A 27,710-nucleotide genomic window follows, 5' to 3' on the forward strand; every position below is an offset into this window, starting at 1 on the left:
TGGAACCTGGTCTGAATCGGAACGAAAGATCATAAGTCTTGCAAATGAACATCTCGGCATTACTCTTGATGACTCCTACATAGAGCGTGCACACAAAATAGGTAAAATTAATGCAAATAAAACTAGACCGGTTATTGTCATGATTTCTTCATTTAAAAAGAAAAAAAAATGTCCTTCTTTGTGCGTTTAAATTGAAAGGCTCACCGGTTTCTTTGTCCGAAGACTTCTCTGTGGCGACGCGAGCAGCTCGTAGCCGTCTCATTGCGTTTGCAAAATCGCAACTGCAACCGTACAAAATGCGCTATGATAAGCTGCACACTGGCGAAAGGACTTTAATTTGCGACCCCGCGACTACATCTTTTAAAGACCTCACTAGATAGGACCGTGCGGGGAGTGCTTGTACCGTTGAATCTGTGACAGCGAAAACCATGCACACCAGTGTTCTTCATGAAAATGCTGGAAGTGCTGATGTCGCTCGCTCTGTAATATGTAATAGCGAAACCTACCACCATCAGCGTTCTTTATCCTAATTCTTAAGTATTCTACCCAATCAAGAGCATCTGTGTTCCTTAATCAGCTCCTGTGAAGCAGGTAATATTTTCATATCGGGAATGTTGGTTTTCTCCTGATATAGATGACTGTGAAATTTTAGGCGATCATCATGACTTCAACATTTATCGTTGCGACAGGACAGGCCGGCGGGCCGGTGGTTTTCTTATTGGTGTTAAAAAAGACATTCCCAACCGGCTTATCTCAATATCAAGTGTGCTGGAATCAGTCTGGGTGTATTTAAAGTTTCCCTGTGAGACAGTACTTATAGGTGTTTACTACCGCCCTCCTGACGCCCGATTGGCATTTACTGATTGACTACAAGATGACCTACCCGTCTTGCCGCGCTCCGGTCTTGATTGTCCCGGGTTTATCTTCGGTGATTTTAACTTTCCCGGTATAGATTGAAGCGGTACTACGCACAATTCTGTAGAGGGGCAAGCGCCCGTGCATTTCTAGGTTTGTGTTTGACGTTTAACCTGAGCTAGTACAGTTCGCAACTAGAGTTAGAGACAATTGTTCCAGCACCCTAGATTTATTTATTTCTAATAACCCTCCATTTGTCCATTAAATTTCCTGCTTAGGTGGGTGAAGCGACCACAAAGCATTTCAGTGCTTTCTTGTGTGTGGTAAAGTGTGTGAGTGTGGTAAAAATATACTTTTCTTCAATACGAGCGATGTTGATTTAATTATACCTGTGTATCAGAGTACTAGCTTTCCCTCCTATAAAAGCAATTTTGGTTCGAGAAGTGTTAAACAATTGGTGTTTATTCCATGGTAAAATTAAAGACCTTATAGAACTCTGCGTTGCTCGCGTTGTAACTGAATCTAATACCTCGAGTTCATGGTTTACTCGATCGCTCCGTTCCCTCTCTAACCAAAAGAAACGACTCTTTTGTACAGCCAAATTTATCAGTACGCCTGTGTCTTGGTTACGACACAATGATTGCGACAGTAAGTATAAAATTGAGCTACGTCAGCGTAAGCAAATATTTTTTTTGTGATACATGCCTAGTATTTTTCAAAGTAACCTTCCCCAATTCTGGTCTGTTGTGAATCCTAAACTGCTGTCTTTCTTTAACCTTGTTAATGACTCTTGCACTCTTATTCCGGATAGCGAGCATGCATCCCTTTTTAATAACGTTTTTTAAGTGTTTTAACTGATCCTACTTTTGGCAATCGTGACTCCTTTGTCTCATGCGATTACCTCCCAATAGACCTAAATTATAGTCGATTCCATTGGCATTGTTAAGATCAGCCATTCTCTGAAAAAATTATCTTCCTGTGGCTTCAATAATATAAGTTCTAAAGGACTTCGTAGTACAAAGCTGAAAAATGCCCTTTTTCTAACCAGGACATTTCAACAATTGCTCGAGGTTGGAGAGGAACCTGATAATTGGAAATTCGGCAAGGTCCTTCTGATCTGTTAGGGACGTGCTAAAACATCCCCTCTCAACTATAGACCAGTTTCCCTAACTTTCATATCTTCCATAATTCTGGAGCCTATCATCGCCAAACATCTTCGTACTTTTGCTTGATTCAAACAGCTTTTTCTGCAGCTCTCAACATGGTTTTCACATGTCCCTATCCTGTGAGACCCAACTTGTCTCCTTTACTAATGACCTCTATCAGAATATGGACTGCGGTTATCCTACTCACGCGGTGTTTCTCGATTTCCCCAAAGCCTTTGATAAGGCCCCACATAACATTTTATTTCATAACTTATCTACGTTAAATATTGACCCTCAAGTACTAGAATAGATTATTTCTTTCCTATCAGATCGTTCGCAGCCTGTTAATGATAACAACGCAGCTTTCGCTGCCATTTCTGTTACTTCTGGCGTCCCTCAAGGAACTATTCTTAAGCCTCTGCTTTTCCTAATATATATAAATGATCTCCCTCTTCACATTTTTTCCCCTCTTCGTATCTTCGCAGATGATTGTGTTGTGCACAGAAAAATAACGACCCCCGACTATACTTCCTAACATTACAGACAGACATCGTTAAAATAGCCGACTGGTGCATTACGCGGACAGATGAATCTTAACATTGATAAATGTAAATGTATGTGTTTCTTCCGTTCTCCATCTTACCCCCAATGGAATCACACTCTTCGCGGTACAACCCTAGTTATACTAATTAGTGTAAGTATCTAGGTGTCCACATTACTTCTGATCTCTCCTGGCATACTCATATTAATACTATCATAGCATCAGCAAACTGCACTTTAGGATATTTGAGCCGCAACTTTAAGTCCTCTTGTCCTGTCCTTGAGCGTATTCTATGTGCTTGCCTTGTCGGCCCTAAATTAGAATATTCGTCTTTGATCTGGAGTCCTCACCAGGTTATTTTAGCAAACCCAATTGAGTCCGTCGAGAACCGAGCCGTTCGTTTCGTCCTGTCTAATTACTCACGTGCCTGCCATGAAAGCCCAGCTTGACATCCCCGATCTTTCTATTCGTCGTGACATTTCCCGTCTTTGTCTACGGCATAAAATCTATTATTACCCACCCTTATATTACTCCCTGCTTCACCTGCCTACTTACGTCTCTTCGAGGTTTGATCATCCCAGCAAAATAGCCCGGCCCAAATGCAACTCAACGGCCTACCTTTATACTAAACTTCCGAACGACATTGTGAGCTGGAACGACCTTTTGGAGAATATCGCCACCATCAGCTACGGCACCCTCTTTCGGAGCGTTACAACTAGTCGCCTTACTAACACCCACTCCCCTGTGTAATGCCTGTGGCCTTGAGGGTATTTGACATAAATAAATAAATAAATGGATAAATCATCGGTGAATGAACTAATTGATGATGCACACATTGATAACTCATTTATATAAATAAGGAACAGAAGAGGTCCAGAATGATCCCCTGGGGAACATCAGAGGTAACAGTACTAAAGGAAGAATTAGCTCCATTAGTGCGACAAACTGAGATAGACCAGTTATAAAACATTTATTTTGGTACAAGCTGTTAGGATCAATATTATACTGACTAAGTTAAAAAGAAAAAGTTCATGAGAAACTCAATCGAATGTTTTGAAAGAAATTAAGAAAGATAAAGATATACAAAGCACCTAGATCCGAAGGTAAGTAAGAAGTTAAGTTTCGCAGGACAAATATATTTTTAAATAATAAGGTGACGGAGAGAAAACATAATTGGTGACCAAAAACACTAAAAGATGAAAGTAAATACAGATGAAAATTTAAATTCAGATTTATTCATTTTTTCAGAAATTTAGTGCAGACACACAAAAAGTGTTTGGGCCCCTTAACCACAGTGGCTATAGTGTCGTGCCCAATCACAGTAAGTTTACAATACTGCACACATGTAGAAATTGCAGCACAAAAAATGGCCAGGTTTTGTTACGGAGTAATATGCAGTTTGTCGAATTAAAAAAATTTGTTACGGAGTAATATGCAGTTTGCGAATTAAAAAAAAATATTTTTATGTTGCGAAAAAATTTAAGTTATGCCTCATATTTGTTGGCAAAGCATTACAAATTAATGTACAGAGCGCGACACTGCTAGCGCGAACAAGCGATCGCCGGGTTTTAAAGTTTTTCTTTTTGAAACCAAGGTATGTCATCCAAGTTATTATTGCTACGGAAAGAGCTCATTTAGTTCTATAATGTAAGTGATAAAATTTCGTGCTTGCTAATACTATTTAGAAGTAAAATACAAAATGCGTCGATGTCGTGTTCGCGCTAACAGTGTCGCGATGTGTACTTCTACATTCAATGAGTCGTTGAGCGTAAGTATTTTCACATAAAGGTAAGTTAAAAAGATGACTAAACAGACCTTGTATTTGTAGGTATTACCAATGTAGCAATATTCATTTTACTAAAATATCTAATTTATTGAAATAAAGTTCGCTGTGGCAAGCGTTACGTCCGGACGTAGCACTGAAACGCGTATACCTAACCCTTCCCCCCGCCCTCCTTTCTCTCCCCCGTGAACCTAGGGAAGGCGGAGATTTGGACGTAACTTGGGTTACGTAGGACGTAACGCTAGACACTTTGAATAAAGTTACATGGCCGAATTCAGAATAGGAATAAAGACGCGGTGTTTTCGTATGTCCCTGCCGCTGGTCTCAAGTCGTCTCACCTAGACCAGGGTCGTGCTTTGTCTGCTGTACTTCCTCTTATACCGGCACCTCGCAGTGCATCGCTTCGTTGGAAGAAGGAAGAGCGATGGTCCCAAACAGCAGGTCGGGTGTCGGCCCTCGCTGCGTGCAGGGTCTTGTGAGAACGCCGTCTGGGGGACGTGTTGGTGGAGTGGAAAGCGGGCGCCCCTATGGGGCCGAACGGCCACATATTCCTTGTTGGAGATTTACACAAACTTAATGGAAAGGCTTCATTAATTTTATCATGGCAGGTAGAGTCTAGGGTGTTTTTTATTGGAATACTGTGCTTACGCGTAACACGTTTATATATTGATTGGTAGCATTTTAAAGGTCTGTTTGGGTCGGTTAGACTTGTAAATGTGATATCTCCTATCGTCTGTTTCTGTAATTGACTAATTGTACGTATGGACATAGTATATGCATTTTCCAGGGCTGTATGGAATAGGTCAGATGACCATGCACAAATGCGAAGTAAAGAATGCGAAGGGTCGATATATCAAAACATTCACGCGTCTTTAAACTACACAGGTTTTTTTCATTGTCTCCGATTTGCGTGAAATTTTGCTAAACTCACCAAGAAACATCGCTAAAGTAATATAAAAATATTAACGAGAAAAGAGTCAAAGTACAGGCTAGCTGGTGGAAGTCAACCATTTCGTCGTTTACCCTGAGACTGGGGGTTTTTTTGAAGAGCAGAAGAAACAGAAAAAACAGACAGGTCTCAAACTCAGCTACACGTTTATTTCAAAAACTTCCTCTTATATAGTTCGTTTTCGTCGTCAACAACCAATCACATACGACTTGTCCTTTGCACCGTGACTCTACATGTTCCACTATATCACAAAAGAAGCGGACACTCCCAACGTTTCCAAGTGAGTGGGATGTTGTTGTTGGCTGTTGTCCTGTTTATTGTGAGGACACAAAAGAGTTGCTTGGGGCTTTGTGAGGCATATCTTCTGCTAGAACCTTTTCACTTGGAAACGTTGGGAGTGTCCGCTTCTTTTGTGATATAGTGGAACCTGTAGAGTCACGGTGCAAAGGACAAGTCGTATGTAATTGGTTGTTGACGACGAAAACGAACTATATAAGAGGAAGTTTTTGAAATAAACGTGTAGCTGAGTTTGAGACCTGTCTGTTTTTTCTGTTTCTTCTGCTCTTCAAAAAAACCCCCAGTCTCAGGGTAAACGACGAAATGATAAAAATATTGTTTTTTTTTCGCGAAGTTATTGAATTTACAGTTCTGGTCTTCACTGTGCTTTTGTTTTTTTATCTGAAAGTCTCTACTGGCCACAATGAAAAAGTGACGTCAGTGGAACGCAGGGGTTCTCTTTGGACAGTAGACTTTGTTCCCGACTGATTCGAAGCAGTTTCATGGTGTCAAATGAATGCTTTGGAACCTCGCTCCAGTAGCCGCGCTCCAGCACAGAACAAATGGTTGCCATATTTTATTTTTTAGACTGCTCGCTCGATTGGCAAGCCTGCCTGCCACTGACGTGACGGCGCAGAAAAGTGTGGGTATATTTGAATCTTGGTTTTTATCATTTTCATTGGTCGATTTCACAATAACTATTATAAATTTCGGGATACTAAATAGCATACCGGAAGGGCAAAGGCCGGGGAGTTAGAAAATATAGTTAGGCGAGGTTGATAAATATTACTAATTTGGCTTTTCCACTGGGAATTTAACGCGAAGAGCGCACCTAGGTAGTTAAAAGAAAAACCTTGCTGCAAATCGTTAATATCTAGGCGTATTTTCATAGCCTACTTAAATATTTTTTAGAATTAATTTTTAGTCTTCGTTATCTAAAGGTGAGTTTATTGTGTGCGGACTATTCATTATACCTAGACAATCTTACTTCCTTTACACCGTAGTTCGTCTATATTTTGCGCTATAAAATTAATCATGTATCCTCAGCATACATTAGCACCCCAGAGTATTTTAGACACAATAAAAATCATTATTGTAAAAAGAAAAAAAAATATGCCCATGAACTTGAGCCCTGCCCCAGTCAACACATTTTGGGAGGAAAAATAAATATTTAAATATTATTTATTGTTTTCTAACTGTGCTAGAGTGCATGTGGGCAAGGCGAAAGCGCAGGGAACAGAGCGCTCATCATGTGTCCTTTCGAACTATTACAGACCCTGCTGCTATCTTTTGCCGGTGCATTGGCTTCGCGACCACAGGTTGCTGACCCTGCATGTCACCTAACGTCATCGAGCTGCTGCAGTCATGCTGACAACAGCCATTTCATCAAATCCTTCCTGGACTACCACGTGATCAGCGGAGGTGGGACGTCATCTGCCTGGACCCCTATAAGACCGTCGCCCCACACGACCATCTTCAGTGGGCAAGGCGAAAGCGCAGGGAACAGAGCGCTCATCATGTATCCTCTCGAACTATTACAGACCCTGCTGCTATCTTTTGCCAGTGCATTGGCTTCGCGACCATAGTTTGCTGACCCTGCATGTCACCTAACGTCATCGAGCTGCTGCATTCATGCTGACAACAGCCATTTCATCAAATCCTTCCTGGACTACCACGTGATCAGCGGAGGTGGGACGTCATCTGCCTGGACCCCTATAAGACCATCGCCTCACACGACCATCTTCAGTGGGCAAGGCGAAAGCGCAGGGAACAGAGCGCTCATCATGTGTCCTCTCGAACTATTACAGGTTAGTTACACATGCTCGTGTAGAAGTGATGATAAATGCCTTGTTGTTGTGCCTTGCCCACGTACTTTGCTAGTCATTGCATCCGATTGTCTCCATGTGTGCAAATTATTACTATGCGGGGACGTGGAAGAAAACCCGGGCCCAACAGTTGAAGAAATGTTTGAATCACTTTTAGAAGGTCAAAAGGCCATACGGAATGATTTGGCCGAAGTTAAGAAAAGGCTAGAAGTGACAGAGTCAACTGTGAGCAATATTGGTGTGCGGATAAATCAGCTTGAGAGCAATGTTAAAGAAATGTTCGAGAAAACTGAGACCGTGGATAACTTAAATCAATGCGTCATGAGGATGCAGGAGGCCATGAGATTGCAGAACCTAAAGTTAGTCGCGCTGGAGGACCGTGGCAGGAGAGCGAATTTGGTTGTTTTTGGAATTAAAGACTCTCCTGAGGAAACGGAGGCGGTGCTGCGTCATAATGTGATCAAAGAAGTGTTCCTGGATAAACTGGGTGTAAGTTGTTCTTCCGTGGCAAGAATTCATCGGCTGGGGAGGCCTGCTAAAGATCGGCCGGTCATACTTTATTTCCAAGACTATCATGAAAAACAGGCAGTTCTGCGGAATAGTGGGAAACTGAAGGGAACGCGTATTTTTATTCAGAACGACTATTCTCCAGAAACACTCCGAAAACGAAAAGAACTTTGGCGGACCGCTAAAACCAATAAAAATCACGGTGTGAAGGTTTCTCTGGTAAACGATAAACTTCGCATTAACGATGCGTACTACGTATGGGACGACACTTCTAACACACGTATTCCAGTACAGGCGGCGAGTGGGAATGACACTCATAATAAAGACAACTCAGTAGAAGTGATGAGCAGGGACGACGCTTTTAATGAACGCATCCCAGTGCAGGCGGGGAGTAGCACACAGTCTACCATTTAGCAGTTACGGTCCCCGTCGCATCAGTTACGTGTGCTTTCATTGAATGCCAGAAGCATTGTAAATAAAACTGATAGTCTTGAACTGTTGCTTCCTTCATATGACCCCCATTTAGTTGGTTTAACAGAAACTTGGCTCCACGAGGGAATCCGTGACGATGAAATAATTCCACCGGGTTATCAACTACTTAGGCGTGATCGTGGTTCACGCGGTGGAGGCGTAGCAGTTATCGCAAAGTCCCATATCAATGTAACCTTACTTGATCAGATTGACGACCATGAAAGTTTGTTTTTGAATATATCACTGTGGGGTTTCACTGTTTTACTTTGTGCTGTTTATAGGCCCCCAAATGCGGCCGACTTGTTCCTTGATAACTTATACGATCATCTTCTAGCCCAGCATGCACAGAATGTTATTGTAACAGGCGATTTTAATTTGTCCGCTATTGATTGGAATCAACTGGCCTATGGAATGTCCGATTGCAGTGATAGAATCTTAGACATTATGCTGGCTTTAAACCTTGATCAAATTGTTTGTGAGCACACTCGTGAAAATGCTCTTTTGGATCTTTTTTTTGTTAGTCAAATGTTTCTCACTGGAGTGCTAAGTGTTGAACCTGGTATCTCTGATCATCGTTTGTTGTCTTTTTGTTGGACTGCTAGACACGTGGGAAGTACGCGGAATCGTTCTGTTGTGAATGTTAAAGACTATGAACGAGTTAACGATATCGACATAATCGATTACCTTGATGATAAGTTAAGTATTAACTCCGAGCAAAGCGTTTCCGGCTTGTGGAAACATTTTAAGGAAGCTATAAAGTTTTCCGTCGAACACTTTGTCCCTTCGAGGAAAGTACGAAATAAACGTCAAAACCCCTGGATTAGCCGAGAAATTATTCAGATTAAGCGTAAATTAAAGCGCCGTAGAAGACAACATAACACTGCATCAGAGTACTTTGAGGAACTTAAAAAACAACTTGTGGCTATGGTAAATTTAGCAAAAACACGTTATTTTAAAATTACGCTTCCTGAGTTCATTAAAAGCGACCCACAGAAATTTCGGCGTTATCTGGGATCAAATAAACAAGTGTTAACAAAAATTAAAGTGGATGGGAACCTTGTGACCGAGGGTAAGGAAATAGCGACAATTTTTAACCAATATTTTCAAAGTGTATTTATTCCAAAAGATGACAACGGAACACCAGCCCCTCCTATAAATTCTCTCGAGGTTCCAGTAACTTCAGTCGAAGGTGTCTTGTCAATGTTGCGTAAACTGAAAGTAAAAAAGAGTTCTGGTCCAGACGGTCTACCCAATGCCTTTTTAAAACGTTATGCACTGCAATTAGCTGAATTTTTGACCAAGATTTTTCAAGTTTCCTTACTTACCAGAGTAGTGCCAGATGACTGGAATAGAGCTCGGGTTGTACCGATTCACAAGAAAGGGGATAAGTTATTGGTGTCTAATTATAGGCCGATTTCAATTACTTGTAGTTGCTGCAAGTTATTGGAACACGTCGTGGCCGGTTATATTAAAAGCTTCTTATCTGAAAAGGGTATCTTATCGCCTAAGCAGCATGGATTTAGGAAGAGAATGTCCACCGTCACGCAACTCGTTACGTCTGTTCATGAATTTCTCGCGATACTCGATGATTCAGGGCAATGCGATGTGCTTTTTTTAGACTTTTGTAAGGCGTTCGATAAGGTGCCGCATGCAAAACTGCTTTATAAACTTGAACGCATAGGACTTCCCTCTTACATTATTCTTTGGATAAGTGCCTACTTAAGAAATATATCCCAATTCGTTGATGTTAACGGCCATGTTTCAAACGTTCTATCTGTCACTTCCGGCGTGCCCCAAGGAAGTGTGTTGGAACCATTACTATTTCTTATTTATATAAATGATCTAACCGAAGTGGTTTCTTCGTCTGTTTCCATGAGATTGTTTGCGGATGACTGTATTGTTTTTAAAGACATCAACACTGCTGACGACAGTCTTGCGCTTCAAGAATCTATTATCGAGATAGAGCACTGGTGTGAAGCTTGGGATATGGATTTGAATATTGAAAAAACTGTGCTTCTAAAAATTACACGAAAAAAACATATAAGCTCATTTGAGTATCAACTTCACAACATTGCCATTCCTGAGGTCACTAGCTATAAATATCTAGGTGTTACCATTACTAATCGTTTAATTTGGTCTACGCACATTTCAAATATTTGCTCTAAAGCTTTCGCTAAACTGTGTTTTCTAAGGCGAAAGCTCAAACACGTTCCCAGTAGTGTTAAGCTCCTCGCATACAATACGTTCATCAGGTCAAAACTCTAATATGCATCAGTCATTTGGGATCCCCACAATAAAAAAGATATCCACCAGCTTGAACTTGTACAAAGAAAGGCAGTTAGGTTTATATTCAGTAAATACAATCGATTGGACTCGCCCACGGAACTTATGAGGGATAACCAAATACCACCTCTCGATACACGTCGGAAATGACTCGTATTTTATTTCTTTACAACATCCTGACATCCAGAGTAAGCCTAAATACACTCCCATATCTCAATCAACTAACTTCAAGAAAAACGCGACACACTAGGGATCACGCACTACAGCCCATCTTCGCAAAAACAAATGCCTTTAAGCACAGTTTTTTTCCACGCACTATTTCGGACTGGAACTTGCTACCAGAAACCATTATTCAGTCAGCCAATTTCATTCAGGAATTAGAACGGTACCTAATTCGATAATGCATTCCGCAGCAGTGGTCTTGTCTTCTTTCGTATTATTGTTTTTGTCATTTTTTCATGTGCACCCATATGTTGCATTTTTTGCCCCTCCTGCTTGGGCCAGAGAACTGGCCTGCAGTATTGTAAAATAAATAAATAAATAAATAATAAATAAATAAATATACTGGTTACACAAACTTGTCAGTAATTCAGAGGATCATAGTTGTAACCAGCTGTTTAAGTGGAACCACATTTTCTATTTTCGAATCATTTGGTGAAGCTCCCTGGTCTAGTAAATATCTCGTCTAGGATAATGTAAAAATAAATTTAAATTAAATATTTAGTATTTGTAAGATATTTAGAAATAATATGTCGGTACAACAACAACAAAAAAGATATGTACAAGTTATCAATCCGTTTAACTATCCCGTCATGTACAAAACAATTGAAGTTGTAGGGGGAAAGAAGTAATTAAGAGGATGAAAATGGCAGGCTGTCTCTTTAGGAGGCTAAACCTCCAGCATACCTATAGCTTTTCCAAGTTGTATTGTCCCAAGAAGATCATCACGTTGATTGACGGGAAAAGCTTCCACCAATCAAACGAGGACACCAACCCGAAAAGCACTGATAGAAATTGGAGAGCATGGCGTATTGACTCCGCACCTGTTGTAGCGACAGGCATGCGCTGCCTATTGTTTTGGATTTTTGGAACTGTTATCTCTTCTACATGCGATAGCATTTCCAGGGCCGCCCTACTTTTGGGTTATGAGCGTCTGTGCGTCCCGGCTCGATAGCTAATTAAACTGAAAGCGTCTCTCTACGAAATCTAGCGAGAAACCTTGCATATCATTGAGGCAGTGCCACGCCATTTAAAAATGCGTCACAAGACGTGACGTCACATGACATCGCAGTCATCTGACATCACGTTATGTCACGTCATGCTGTTACGTGAAGACGCACGACGTCAGGTCTTGTCAATGAAGCCACAATGTCGCAAAACGTCACGAGACAATGAGCAACAGTACGTGACGTCAGGTAACTCGCCTGGCAAATATACATAATTCTATCGTGTTACATCTTTAGAAACCGCCAAAAGAAGGCGCAAATTTTTTTATTGCGAGTTTGGCAGCGATGCATTAGTATCTTGAGTAATTTAATAGTATCTAAAACCCATGGATTACACCGCGGCAAGAAGCTGTGCCTCTAATTTACCATTTTCTTGTAGTTCGAGCACATTGAAGTAGAGGTTGACGTGAGCGTAAAGGTTTGTTGAGCAGCAAATTAATCCAGAAGAGCGTTTCTTTTTAATTAACAACCAAAAAAAAGAAAGGATTCTTAAGATTTCACTTTTTCTTTGGTCACTTTTCGAAAAGGCGTACCTTAGTCGAACATCGAAAGTCGGACGCCGAACGCCAGTCCGGCGCTCGAACCCCAGACCGAGCGCGAGGAGCAGATAACGCTCTTGTTCGCTCTAATTGAAGGGAGACGCTGGGTAAAGACAAAGGCAGCTGGCCTTGGCGTTTACCCACCAATCTTTCCAATCAGAGTTTGGGTCTCTGACCTCCACGCACGCCACGCCTTATCTCTTCCTCTCCCTTAGTTTGTCATCGTGTAGTAGATTCGTGCCCACGTCACAGAGTTCTGGCCACGTCCGAAACTGATATCTACGTGAATGAGGCTGAACCTTACCCCTTATCGTGTTTGTCAGCCGAGTAAAGTTGCGCAGCGTTGGGCGAAGTCTTCACCAGGGAAATCCTTCTTAAACTTTGTTTCAACTTAAGTCTATGCGAAGCCGACTCTACAAGCTCATAAAGCCAATCAGAGAGCGCAAAAAAAAACGCACAATCATGCTCTTCGTCATGTCTCTGCACGTGTTCCATCTTCACTGAACCAATCATTAGCAGAAACGGTCCAGTGACTTACGCTTTTAACGTTGTTTGATCAGTCCCATTAGCTCGTAGCGTCGGCTGCGTTTGTACTTAATGAAACGAAGTATACGGTTGGAAAACATGAGTAAGAAAACCAGCTGAAATGTAGATAAAAATCGGAAGTTAAAAAAAAAGTTTCATGCTATTAAAAGAAACGCAAACCACACCAGGGTATTTACCATGCTGAAATCCCGGGTACATGCATTTAACGGGACCACATTAGCGGGTTTTGTGCGATCAATACACTCGTCTTCAAAAGCACGAAACAAGTTTCGCACGTTCCGATTTATTTTTAAGGTAAATTTTAAGTTTTACAGCAAAAGAAAAAAAAACAGCTACAGTGGTGCTTTTCATGCTTATTTCCCCTTTAACCTGAAAAGGCAAGAAAGTTCCGTCTCTAATTTTTATTTTATTCTTCAACTCAAGTGTCAGAAACAGCCTTTAAATTGCCGATATATCGCCCGGTTCATTTTCGGCATCTAGGTGGAGGTTTCGTTCAATGGACCCTCTTTAAAAGCACGTCGAGCGACACTGGCCGTAGCCATTTCTCGGACACGAAGCGTGTGATAGGTTCCGAGTCTTCACCGAAAGCAGCCATCGCACTCGTTGGCACGCGCTGAGCCGAGCTCACGCCGAATGCTGACAGATCCCTGGTGTCCCATACAGCCTCAGGGTGCATGCCCAAAACTCTGCGTGTTCAATAATTAGCTCAACAGCTAATTGATGGTGGTCACTTTTAAAGAGGGTCTATAGCAACAGGTGAGCGCATTGTTTATTAAAGATCTTACTTTGTTTCTTAGTGGGGTTCTCTCTGCCAAGTCCGCGTTCGGTCGATTGCGCACATGTCAGACCGTCCTTTCGCGTTCGGTCAGCCTTCCTCTAGATATCTTATCAAAGGAGTTGCCCGAGAGGCAACCCCCCAGTAAAAATATAGTCGACACACGCGATATCGGAAACTCCTCGGAACTTCGCGCTCTTATTCACAGGCTATTCTCTCCGGTGAGAGCGATGGGTGGACTATTATACAATGTGCTCCAGAAGGCCGTGGTGAGTACGGACATTTGAAACTTCGTGGTGCAACCTCTTGTCGCAGCTGAATTATGACATGCAAGCAAGTTGTTGTTAATGGGTTACTCGGAAACGATTATAGAAAAATTATCTGTTCGCTTCATGACTCGGGGAATGGAACCGAGCTGAACTTGAACTACTAATTCTGCATGATTTTTTTAAGTCAAGCGCATATACTTTTGTTTGTTTGTATCAATTGAATTGGAAAAATTTGAATTTACCGAAACGGACATGCTTATTGCTGGTTCTTGTCCCTCTAGCAAAAGTGCTGGTGTACTATTAGGGGAGACGTGTACGAGAGGCGTTGCAAATATTTTTCTATTTTATATAGCACATGAGTCAAACGAATCGTTGCCTTTTGGAAGGGACCGAATAAATCGGATTCGGAACGTATCTCTATATAATTTACAACAGGGGTGCCTAAAGGTGGTTAATCTTGAGTATAAACACCTCATTAATTTTTTTTAAAAATTGTCCTAACGTTGTCTTCGATTAAAAATTAAAAACAAAAACACAGACGGATTTTGAGAAGACATCATATGAGAAGAAAAGGCCTCAACCACAAAACCAATGCGAAGTAAAGAGCGTTTTAGACCTGAGTGTGTACACATATACTCTTAATTTCTTAGAAGCTTCACCACGATTGTCACACCGCTTTATGCAATGGCAGATCATTACATAGAATTTAAATAGAATATATTAGTTAAAGAGTCACTCTTCATGCTCAGGCACCCTCTTACCATAACTTCAATTATTTTGCTATTTTTTTTAAAACCAAAGTGCTGGTGTGTCCTCGACACCGACGCCGGCTTAGATGCTGTTTTGTCCTACATACAAAATGGCTCTGAAGGGGCTTTTTTTAAAAAATGAAGTGTTGAGAAGGTCACCAGAGTGTTAAAAACCGAACAAAGCTACAGCATTAAAGGAAAGGAACCATTATCAGTTGTGAAAGCCATGACCTATTTCCACCATTACTTGTACGGTATACAATGCCCCTAAGAAGTGATTACGCAGCGGTCAGTTTTTTGTTTTTTTCCTTTTAATTTAAAAAAAATTATAAAGACCCGATTGGTGCAGTATTGGCAGCTGTGAAACACCAGCAAGTTGAGCAGAACCTTACGAACCGGAGTGTTGATGCTCCCCGCGTTCTTCAGAAAAACGCCAACGATTTACGATCTATTCAACTGAGGAAACCGGCTCGAGAGCTAGCAGATTGAAACATGGTTACACCATATAGCAACGTAGTAAAAGCCTTATCGGCTCGATGGGATTTCCATATTCTGAGTGTTGTGCCCGCTACCGAAGTAAGTAAAGAAATAGCGTTACTCGTCAGATTGGAACAAAAGCTAACGCGTTCAGTGCTCGGTTACCATTTTGCAAAGAGTAAAGCTATACGGACTCCGTCGTGCACCTCGACCGGAAAAGGCTATACGCACTACGCAAAATTCGTGTAAAACGAATGGTTACAACCAGTATTCTAAGCGATAGCATAGCATCGTGTAAAGATGTCTGCTTCATACGCTAGTGGACGCGGGTTCGATCCGCGGTGTGAGCCTACTTTTCTCTTTTTCGAATTTTTTGTAGTGTCGAGACATTTGACGATATTTAGGACATTTCGTTTTTACGATAAACACTACAAAAAAAGAAAAAGAAACGAATGTTGTCGACAAAAGTTTGTTGAACTTAATGGTATGGGACTCCCTTTCCGGAGGTGCAATCGTGGACAGCGGGGCTTTGGTTGCCAAATGGGCGCCGGGAAGCGGCGTGTACGGGTGAAGTTTTGTAATTAGCAGCTGCACACTGTCGCCATGAAGCGGCGTGAAAGCAGGCGGGGAGGTGTGTTAACGAGCTCCCCAGTGATACACGCGCCGTTCGAAAAGGGTGACCCAAATGATGAGCTCTCTGCGTAGTGCGTATAGCCATTTCCGGCCAAAGTGTACTACGTATTACGGATAGCTTTACTCTTTTCCAAATGTAGCGACATATCGGTGTCGTTAGTTGCCATGGCTAAGGAATGTTAATTTTACGTTAGTTTGTTGTTACTTAGTGTTTCACTGTTAGTATATTACAGATATTACATGACTGCCGCGTCTCAACCACAAACGTCTCCACAATATTGTTGAACCGTTCTTGAGAAACGGAAACTTGATGCATACGGTTGACCTTCATCTGCTTCAGCAAGGGTGCTTCGGGATATAGGGTTGTTGTCTCGGTTTTTCGTTTCTTTGAAAGCACGTCTAACTCTGATAGCTTCTGCGAATGGAGGGACTGGCGGAAAGGAAACAAATGAAGAATGATGCGAAGCACCGCTGTAAATTTGTAGTTATGAGTGGTGTGGTACAACGAAATATTAACTAAATAGACTGTATCACGAATTATTATAAAAAGACGGTCTAAATAAATCGCAAAATTAAACAAATATCAAATAGGAGTGTTTATATATAACTGTCGTGATTGATATATTCTCCTGAAATATACAAGTAAACTAATTTAAACCGTTTTTGAAAAGTTTTCGCTAGCTAACATTAATGATCATTGTGAGATGTAACTGAAAAAAATATGCGACTAATAAAACGATCTCGAAAAAAAGAGGGCGTGTTTTGGGTAACAAAACTCAACCACGACATTTTAACAAATAAATGAATAAATGAATAAATAAAGGTAAATGACACTGAAAAATAACTCGCCTTAATCTATTTCTTTTTTTTTTAAATTAGACTTAGACGTCCCGTGTGTACTCACCAGCTTGAGTTTCAGCATACAGAATAGATATTTAAATAGCAAATTGTCTGACTTCGTTTCCCTCAGTTCTAACACTGCACTTAGCCTGGGCCATGCAAACGGAGTTTCGGTGGCTATTGCCGTCTTGCACTAAAAAGTGAGTGGGAGATGGCAGCAAAAAGGGGCTTTTATAACAAGCGTTCCAAAACGCCTTGTTGGTTGTTGACAGACTTTGCATGACAAAGACAACTGTTCAGTACACAGACTGCTCACAAACAACACACCTGATAGCCAAGCCGGTTTTAGTCACGGTCCGGTTTAGGCTACACAAGTAACAAAAAGTCGACACCGATCGTTTATTATAACCAATAACTATAACGAAAGTTGATTATGGGTTATTATAAACGAAGTATAGTGCCAGTCATACTATGGTTATAATCTCATACATAGTCATAGTATATTTGCGTGTATATATGACTAAAAAAGGTGGCGAGAGCTAATAAGCTTTCTACACTAACTTTCTCTTTTACATCCAAAAACCTTTTTCTTTTTTTTTTTCTCGCTGGCAGCAGCAAAGTAAGGGTAAAGCAGACGAAAGCCATCACCATAACTGCTACGAATGTGTCTCTCTAGAAGAATGGTATCGTAGTCTTCATACACAACCAGGAACTGCAAGAAGGAAAAGGCGGGCGCAGCGTCCAGCAATAGAAATTTCGGTCTTTGAATGAAAGGAAGTTGAGGGCGTGCTTTCTTGTGGAAGAATATGATATTTATGTCTGATGAACTGCGATACAAAGAGGTACCGTTCGTAGTGGTGATCCAGCCTTTCGTCTAATTTTTGAGGCGTCATGGGAAAAAGGATGCCCAGAGGATTTAGTAAGAGGCGACCTTCTGAACGGGAGCCGTTCTCCATCGAGAGGCCGCACCTTTGTACTACGGCCACAGGGATTCTAAAAGATGGTGACGTCTTTCTCCTGCTGGTCGCCGTTCAGTGCTGCGATAACCTTGCCATTTGTTTTGGTTCAAAGCGTGGGAACGTCAACTCTTCCAAACTTAGAGTTTATATTTTCTTTGATTGGTAGAAATAGAATTCATTTGTTTTGAAGAAAAGGATGTGACTAGCTAGAGTAGCTACGGACGCCGAGGCAAAATCTTTCGAGCGGCGGCAGACTGCTGCCTTCTAGACGGATCTCTTTCGAGCGAGACGACTGCTCCTTCAGGGTACGGCGACGTTGATCTCAGCAGCTTCTTTTCAAAGACTGCACCAAGGACGCTTAGGGGATCCACACAGTGATAATCTCGGGTCTATTGGGCCTGGTCGTGGCAGTGTAAAAAGTGTCTTCCGAAGAAATTGGAAATTACGCCGTTTAAACATAGCTTTAATTGTTGGGGTTTCTTTGCCACTTTTACGCAGTGAAGTGAATAAATATTAGTTTATTTCCAAAGAATTATGCGGTTATTTTTTATCAAAGGTAACAAGTAATTGGTAACGTAATTTTATAAGAGATGCTGTAAAATAAGAACGACATTACTTTACTCCTTAGCCATTTGAAACTCTAACGAGTACGTTAGTACGTTAGTAAAAAAACTAACGCGTTACCAGTAGCCTCGTTACCTGTAACGCGTTATTTCCAAGAATGCTTATTCTTTAAGATAGACTACTGTATCGTGCCCGGGAGACCAAAAACGGAAGATGAAACATGCATCAGCTAATTTTACCTATACATCCTGTTGACCTTGTGTCGCATTAAGTACACGCCATTCCTGTTGGCGGACATCTAGGAGTGTACAAGACTATACGATGAGTTCGTGATAACATCATTAGATTGCTTCCACTCGAGACGTGTGCGAATAGATCAAAATGTGTAACCACTCTGCGTCGCGCTAAAAATCACCATAGCGAAACAAAGGGCAAACGGGCCTTTACGCACTACGTAGGTGCCCCGTTTAGAAGAGCGGCAGTTGATGATGTAGGTCTACATACCGCAGGAGGCGCAGGGGAATGGATACATAATCATAGCTGGCTTTGACCATTTTACCAAAAGGTCAAAAGCCAGACGTCCACGTCATACGAACGTACGACAAAAACGGTGTTACCAGTGTCTTAATGAAAACTATTGTCCTAGACACAGTGTAACAGTCGAAATTTATTCCAACCAGGGTAGCACTTTTTAGCAGCATTTTTTTTAGGAGCATGTGCACGGCGCTCGGATCAGCGAAGAGGATAACAACGCCCTTACACCCCCGGTAACATTACAAGGCTGAAAGGTTGAACTTTTCACTTAATCATTAGTTTTTCTGTCCATTCAATAAAGCTTGGGTTTGGGCTAGTTGGTTTTTCATTATTTTCTTTCTGCGCTGCTAAGGTATACAAACTTGGACAAAGAAGAACGACACTTACACACGAGAGGCGCAACTGTTTGTTGTTTGTAAACCTTAGCAGCGCAGAAAAAAAAAATTAAAGCACCGTTGACACTCACATTCAGTTTCAACGGATAATGTGCTTATGGGTTTGTAATTACGAGAAAAGCCTAACGCTCGACTGTGACCAAAACGCGTTACAGGCAGTACAGGGCGACATAAAGGACACTCAGCTCAAAGCAGGCAGTGCAAACGTATTCAAACAGACTCCATACTTTGTCATGATACCACCATACCTAATCACAATTTTGCGCAGCTGATTGTAACAGTGAAGTTTTACCACGCGGGTTAGCGTGAATTAATCCCCCGACCGCGCGATCCGTATTTCGATGTCTTCGTTCGACACCACAAATAGGATATGAAAGGGATCGCAAACAACGGAACCAAATAGGACTCACGCGTGAGCCTGCGTGAGCTAGTTTAGCGTCGGCGCGCTTAAATCGCTTTCGAATATCCAACGTTCCTCACTTCGAGATGTCACAACAACACTGGGCGGATATTAACACACAAATGGTTAGCCCAGCGGGCATATAACGTCATTATTTCGCACAGCAGGCAAAAAAAGATATCATTTCATTTCATCCATTTGTACCTTAAGGACCCGTGAAGGGCATTACATATGGGGAGGGAGATATTCGAGACTTGTACAATACAGGAACGCAAATACAAGAAAAATACAAAACTAAAAACTTTACACACTTAACATATTTGGGACCGCTTACGATTACACATATCATAAAGACGAAAAATGAAGTTCAATACAAGATAGAAATTTATTCGGGTCCAAAGTGGTGACAGTGGATGATGGGAGGTTGTTCCAGCCGCTGATGGTCTGAGGTAAGGAATGATCGATTAAGTGCGTTCGTATATCCTGAAATACGTTTGATGGCACGTGTGCTGTTAAGGCGCGAAAATGTTTGGGGGGGTTATAGGAACTGATCTTTAAGGTCTGGAATGTCGTGGTATATTTTATAAAGGAGGCAGAGCTTAGGGACTTTCCTGTGGAGCTGCAAAGAGGGCATGGTTAGTTGGTTTTCAATGCGGAAACACTGAATCCTGAAGGATTATAGCTTTACAAGCTAAATCGGGCAGCCCTGTTTTGAACAGCTTTGAGTTTTCTAATTATGTAAATTTGAGCGGTATTCGAGATGGCTGCTGCATATTGCCCCGAGCGCAGCTGACCAAGCAGGCAGCGCGCCCGTGGCCTAACGGTTATTCGCGCGTGCCTTCCACGCGGAAAGCTGGGTTCGATTCCTGGCCGCGGGGACGCATTTTTGTTGACTCTGACGTAAAGCTCTGGTAAATTCGAGAACCGTGTTGCTTGTTCGAGGTCAGAATGTTCTACACGCAGAACCTTCTACGCCGAATCTTCCGGAACCCCACGCGTGTACATAAGGGGCTCCGCGTGGCGAGCCGGAGTCAGTTTCGCCCCAGCGTTCGACTCTGCTCTTTCGCCGACTTCGACGCCCGCGACGCTCTGTTATTATCTTTTGTTTCCTTCTTTAATTTGGGCACAAGTTCGCTCGATTAAACGTTTAGTTTACTCAGTGGTTTGCCGCCTCATCACTTGTCATTCGTGACAATATTCTAATTTAGATCTTACGTACGTGTCGTACACCAGCTTGCGGACAATGGGAGGTGCAGATCGTACGTTACGTCTTACCAGGTCAGGGGTTCTTGATGAGACAGCAGTGATTGTTTCAGTGTGATTATTTCAGGAGAAAGGTGGTGTTAGTCTTACACCAAGATATGTAGACATACTAACAGTCTCAATTAAATTGGAATCCAGGTATTATTGGTAGGACAGTACCAATTTGTTTCTAGTGAAGGGGAGTAGTTTGCATTTAGGTTTGTTTAGCGACGTCAACCAGTCATTTCACAATGCGTTAATTTTTATTCGGTCACTTTAGAGTAAATTATCTTGGGCGCTTGTTACTTTGTCACAGACTTCGCAGTCATCTGTAAAATACCTATTTGAGAGGAAATAGTGCTAGTGAGGTGATCTATACACATTAAAACAATAGAGGCCCTAAACGGACCCCTGCTGAACAGCGGAGGACTTGTTTGTTAGAAAATATTCTTTGTAATTAATGAACGTTTGGTGCACGCGGGACGACAGGAAGTCACGTATCCGTGCAAATGTGAGCGGGTGAAGACGAAGAGATGACAACTTAGAGAGCAGGCGTGTATGGCAAATGGTCAAATGCATTGGAGAAATCAAGAAAATCTCCCTCAGTCGGAGTATGGCATCACAGAGCTGGGTCTCGCAGGAAAGTCCCTTTTGAAATCCGTGCCCCTGTTTAAAGAAAAAAAGAATTACTTGTAAGGTGAATCATGATGTGGGAGTAAAGTGTATGCCCTAGTAGTTTGCGAGAGGTAGAGGTTAAAGATATTGGGCCATAATTAGACACAGAAGAGCGACTACACTGCTTAAAACTGGCATGACCTCTCCTATCTTCCAGTCGGAGAGAAGGCAGAATTCTGATAATGATTGGGTAAAGGTGAGTTTCAAACATCCTTAGAAATTATACTAGTATTTTTTTTAAGACTTTAGGGTTGATGTTATTGGGAACAGCAGATGATGTAAGTTTTAGTTTATTAATGAGATTTTTTATTTCGGCAGAGTTAACAGTGATACTAAGCATGGGCTCATAGGTTTTATCGGAAATGATGGGAACGTTGCCCAAACATTCCTTTGTAAGAATTGAGGAAAAGGTATTGTTAAAAGCTATAGGGCAGTCGCTCTCCAGGATGGGGTCACCATTAGCGTCTGTAAGATGTATGATATGGTTGCTACTTTTTGGCAAGACCGAGTTCCAAAACTTTCTTGGGTTACTATGAAGTATGTTAGGTAAGTTGTATAAAAAAAACTTTTTTTTTTTTTTTATACATAATTCGAGGTTACGTGTGTACACTTTGGAACAGAATTATAAGCATCCCAAGCTTCGGGAGTGTTCGTACGTTTCGCTTTTGCGAAAAGTCTTTGCTTCCTGTTACCTTATGACAGATTTTTTTTGTAAACCATGGGTTTGTTGCATCGGAGCGTATATGAATTGTTGAAACAAAGACGCGAACAATATTATTCATTTTAGTCTTGAATAACACCCACTTTTTTTCTAATGGTCTACAATGAAAACTAAAAATGAAATGGTCAAAGAAAATTGTCAACTCACTGTTAACTTATGCGTAGTCAGCCTTCTTATAGACGTGAATGATTTTGGAAATCAGATGCTTCATGAGAACGGTCAGTGACAAGTCGGTGTGCAGAACTTTGTAATCACTAAGCCCATCGCAGTAGTGAATAGATTTGGAAATGTCTGATGACGTAGTTAAAATCAAGTCGAGAATGTTGTGTGAGCGTGTTGGTTTATCAACCATATAACTGCGTGAAGTTTAAAATGAGGCACATATCTAAGAACAATTTTGATGCGACGGAGCCTCCGGGTGATAGATTAGACCAGTCTATGGAATAAAAATTGAAATCGCCAAAAACGAACAAGTCAGGTTTCGGGAAACTATTTTATTTTTTTTTTATTTTTAGAAGGACAGTGTGAAAGGATGAAGCACAATCAGGTGGCCTATAACATACACAAAGAATGACTTTACTATACGGTGTACAAATGTATATACACATAAATTCTAAGCCATGAATTATCAAACAAATCTGAAAAGAAGAAATATGCTGTTTTATAGCACTTAGCACACCGCCGCCTCTGCGGCTGGGCCGGTCGTGCCGGAAAATGTGATAGAATAGATGTACAGGGGAAAAGTCTTTATCTTCAATATCAGCTTTTAACCAGGTTTCAGTGAGAATGACTATGTCAGACGAATTGTCCTCAAGACCACTATGCAGCTCGTATCGTTTTGGTATGATGCTACAAATATTTCGGGAGAAGAAAGAGAATGTATTATTTTTATCGCGCGTTATGGGATGACGGAAAGATGACAATGTTTTTTTTTTCCATGTACATAGTTATGCAATCTCCACTACAGACTTAGACTCCAAGTTGAAGACGAAACGTTTGATATTGGTGTGCAATTTGCTAAAACGAACTTTATACGGCATGTTCAGGCTGTTTCTGTACTTATAAGCGCACTCTAAAGGGGTATCTTTCAGCTTTAATCCGGCAGCCAAGATGCTCCCTTTATCTTTAAAGCGGGTAAACGTGACGATAATTGGTCTATTTTTATTGGGTTTAAAGTTCGCTAAGCGGTGCGATCCTTTTTTAGGTTAGAGCACGGTATCCAGTTGTACGCCTAGATTGTTTGTGAGGAAGTCGACAATTTTTCTTTTCGATTGACTTTATGTTTCAACTCGGTCATCTATTGGGTCTGATAAGCCTAAAGCCCCTTGATGTGTTTGTGTTTGTCTTGCAAGTAGCCTCAAGTGGGTTAGTGCACAAGGTCGGCACCGAGCGCAGCTCTTCGAGAAGAAACGCCGGCGCAGCACTTGCACGAGGCACGTGTTCATCACGTTTGCACAACAACAGTTATCGGTACTCGCAGGAACCGCAAAGCGTAGCAGGGGCTCCAGATAAACCTCCTGCCGTCTGGACTAATTCAGCTACCTAAAGGTGTTCCTTTCAAGTCAAGAACACTATAACTCAAGACACTACACGCCACCTCAGAAGGAGTAGAACCGATAGAAACGTTTCATTAAAGCACACTCCTCACATACTTCGCACCAGCATTTGGATTAAAATAATGCATAATTTTAGATGTAGCACTCGTAAGGTCATTTTAAGCTTGTCTTAATCGTTGTAATAAACCCGAGGGGCACCGGAGTATGTCGAGTGACCAAAGCATCCGAAACTACCTAAAGCTCTCTGTAACCAGGCATAACAAATCTCCCGCGTGATGCACCTGCGACACATTCTGGGATTCACTGGAATATTGAAATGGTCAAGACAAGCTTTAATGCAATAGCATGATTACGCTATTACTCAAGATTATTTTACAATATAAGGTCCTAGCAAATACTTGATTTATATAGAAGAAACACCAATTTCCTGTCCTGGAGCATAGTTTTTTTATGTGTAACCGTTGATAAATCTCTCACGTGGGTCCTCACGTCAAAGGGCTTAAAAGAAAACTAATGTTTTTAGTCAAACTATTCGAATGATCAGCGGTGCAAGATGGGGGTGTTCTGCCTCTGCACTAATGACTCTTTATCACTCGCGTTTTGTAGGACTGTTGAGGTCTAGCTTACCAGTTATGCGCACTGCCTTGAAGACAGTAATGAAAGATCTTTAGAGTGCCCAGGCACAAGCCCTGAGCACGTGCCTAGGGATACCCAAATACACGTCAAACACTGGTACAGTCGCTGAAGCTAGAGAACTACCGCAGCTGTCTGCCCTGAGAGCTCAAGAAACGTTTCAACTTCACCTTCACCACGTAACTCGTAAGAAATACAACCACCTTGAAAATATTGTTTAATAAAAACGTTCTACTGGTTTTGCCAAAGTAATCTTGGATTACTTTGCTCATTACCCTAGCTCATTTAGGGCAGCTGAGAGTCCAACACATCCACCATGTATGTATCCTATATTAGAATAAAGAAATAATATTCTAGGAATTGGAACGAAAGCGGCGATAACTATAATTGTGATGATGCAAATTGCTTTAGAATACATACATCGAACATATTCACTATCAAGTTCAACTCATGTATATAGGGACGGCTCTACGACTATGACATCATCACATTTTGGAGTGCATCTTCCATACATCATAACTACTATAAAAGCAAAACTATGTCACGTAACAGTCTCCACGACAGTAGGCTTGCAGTGATAAACGCAGCAATTAAATATATGTGTCGTCAAACTCCGAACCTCTGGGTGATCTTTGTCGACTCAAAGTGTGCACCCCTAGCTATATAATCAATCAATAAACAAAGTCTGCATCTTCAACTTACTCACCTAATCCTGCAACTTCACCAAACTGCATCAGTTGAAGGACATGACGTAGTCCGGCAATGAATAGCGGGACATTGTGGGATTAATGAGGATGTGATTGCAGACAAGGTCGCCAGAGATGCTCATGAGGAAAATGTAACTGTCCTTATTCTATTTTCGAAAACTGATTCCAAAGGCATTACTTGAAAGTTCGACAAGGAAATTACGTTGTTATTATGGACATACCCCGATTTATTACTACATATACCTAAAATACAGCGATCCAAAATTACGACTTCATATGCCAGGAGGTCTTATAAGAGATAAAGAAACAATAATTCATAGACTACGTCTCAATGTAGCATTCACTCAAAATAACTCCAAAGAAGAATGACCTATGTGCTCTTCGCGCTTTTCACTCCAAGACAGCAGCCATGTTTTATGCAACCGCGCTACATGCAACTCTCAAAGGGAGACGATGAAGATGAAAGTGGGACCAAGAACAAGCGAAGATATTCAACTGCACCACCTTTTTGGGCCTCGGCCAACTCCCTAGGATGAATATTAGACTGCTAAAGCACTCATCAATTCTCTTACTAGGTTGTATACGGTCGGGTATATACGTATATACGGTTAGCAATCGGGTCAGCTGAACTCTTGGTAGTACTCGTTTGTTGAAAGTACTTTACACTTCACTGTTGCGTGAGCAAATTGTAAGGCGAAGCTGTATATAACTCGTAGGTAGTTTTTTTTTTGTGTCCGTCAACAGAACAGTAGTCGACAAGGCAACCATAGCGTGCGTCTTATCATCATTAGCGCGCGCCTTGTCATCCATTATACGGTTTTGACATTTGTTTAAATAAGAAAACCACAAAGCAAGTGTCAAAACCACGAGGTAGATGATAAGGCGCGCGCGAACAATGAGAAGCACGTGCCACTCTCCGCATGCGTTTCTCAGTAAAGATTGCGGCTGCATAAGCCGCCGCGGCAACGGCAAAGTACGAAGTGGGGTATGACGACCCTAGCCCCGATAACAACGCGAAGCATGTAGCGCTCCCCCATGTGCGCTTCTCGATAAAGAATGCGGTTGCATAAGCTGCTGTGGCAACGGCAGCGTACGAAGCCTTTCATACATAAAAAAAAAAGTTTTGGCACAGTGAATTTTGTTTTCGTAAATGATTTGGTACAGACCCTTTTAATGTTTACAAACATGAACTGCCGCTTGCGTCCCAAGCGACTTCAGATCGCCCCGTTTTTGCAAGCCTATTCAGCCTGCTTATGATCAGTGCTAGAAAACATAAATGCTACATTGACAACAAAGTTGGAGATTCAACGAGGACCTTCGACTGTACAATATTACATCTTGGAGGAGGCAACTTGGTTTACGAATACTCGACACATTCTAACAGACCTCGCACTCCCGTTATTTAGGCGTTCACCTGGAGAATTGGTGGTTAAACGTTTCATTGACATTTCAAAGAACAGTGTAAAGGCTCGTTCACAGAGACCCGTTTTCTTACATTACGTTACGAAAAGTCACCTGGAAATCTGTGCTTCGTATCAAGCGTGGCTATGAATTCAAGAAGATAGCCTGGCACGCAAGATTCGAGACACGAATGTTTCGGTAACTTAGACGTAACGTAAGAAAACGGTGCAGCGTGAAAAGTTGAACTGAGCAGAACTCCTTACGTTACGTTATGACGAGACTTGTGTCCTTGGTTGCCACGGTAACTCACCGTCCTAGCTCGTCGTCACCGAAACATTCGTGTCTCCAATGTCGCGTGCCAGGGTATCTCCTCTAATTGGTCACCACGCTGAATACGAAGCACAGATTTCCCGGTGACTTTTCGTAACGTAACGTTAGAAAACGGGTCTGTGTAAACCAGCCTTAAAGGTGGCCTTTCTTCACGATTACACAAGAGAAGAATATTATGGCAGTACAATAACTAAGTCATGCATTGATCACATAGTTATAAGAATTAGTAATGCAACATTAGTGCCGGCAGTAATTAAACAAAAGGTAGCTGATCATTATTTAGTAGCACTAGCAATATTAGGTGAAAGTCCAAAAAATGAAATGTCAAACCAAAGGGTATTTAAAACCATTTTAGATAACAAAAAGGTAGACCATCTTATCAGTATGTATGACTGGAATTCATTATTAGTACATGACCATGTTACCGCCTACGACTTACTCGTTGATAAATTTAAAGAGATATATAAAACATCTGTCAAAAATGTAAAATTGAAGCAAAGAAAACACGAAAATGTCTGGATTAATGAAGAGATTTTAGAACTATCCCATTTGAAAGACAGGTTATGGCATAGATGTAAACAAAATCCGGGTAATACCACTTTAAAAACCGAATATCGTGTGCTAAGAAATAAGTTAACTGCTAAAATTAGATTGGCCAAAAGAAATCATTATACTAGCAAATTTAGTTCTGCGAAAAACCCAAGGAAAACATGGGATCTCGTGAATGAGTTGATGGGTAGGAAAAGAAAAACTAACACTGACGATACAATTAGAAAGAATTTTCCAGCATTAGATAACTACACCGAATTAGCCGAATCTTTCAACAACAGTTTCATTAGTACCGTACAAGCCCTAAGGCAAAAGATAGCGGTGCATATGAATGATGAACCGGCTGACCAAATT

At 41.5% G+C, this 27,710-nt stretch overlaps 1 protein-coding gene across 1 annotated transcript in view; it reads left to right on the forward strand.

Annotated features, from left to right (window-relative positions):
- Positions 1 to 13,900: 13,900 nt before the first annotated feature.
- LOC121832955 (cytochrome P450 2H2-like) overlaps positions 13,901 to 27,710 on the forward strand; it is a 74,765-nt gene continuing 60,955 nt past the window's right edge. The window contains exon 1 of the mRNA XM_042290828.1: positions 13,901 to 13,991. Coding sequence (XP_042146762.1) covers positions 13,953 to 13,991 — 39 coding nt within the window. The 5' untranslated portion in view covers positions 13,901 to 13,952. The remainder of the gene's footprint in view (positions 13,992 to 27,710) is intronic.

Source organism: Ixodes scapularis, unplaced genomic scaffold (genome assembly GCF_016920785.2).
Source record: "Ixodes scapularis isolate PalLabHiFi unplaced genomic scaffold, ASM1692078v2 PGA_scaffold1__304_contigs__length_218370807, whole genome shotgun sequence".
Classification (NCBI taxonomy): Eukaryota; Metazoa; Arthropoda; class Arachnida; order Ixodida; family Ixodidae; genus Ixodes; species Ixodes scapularis.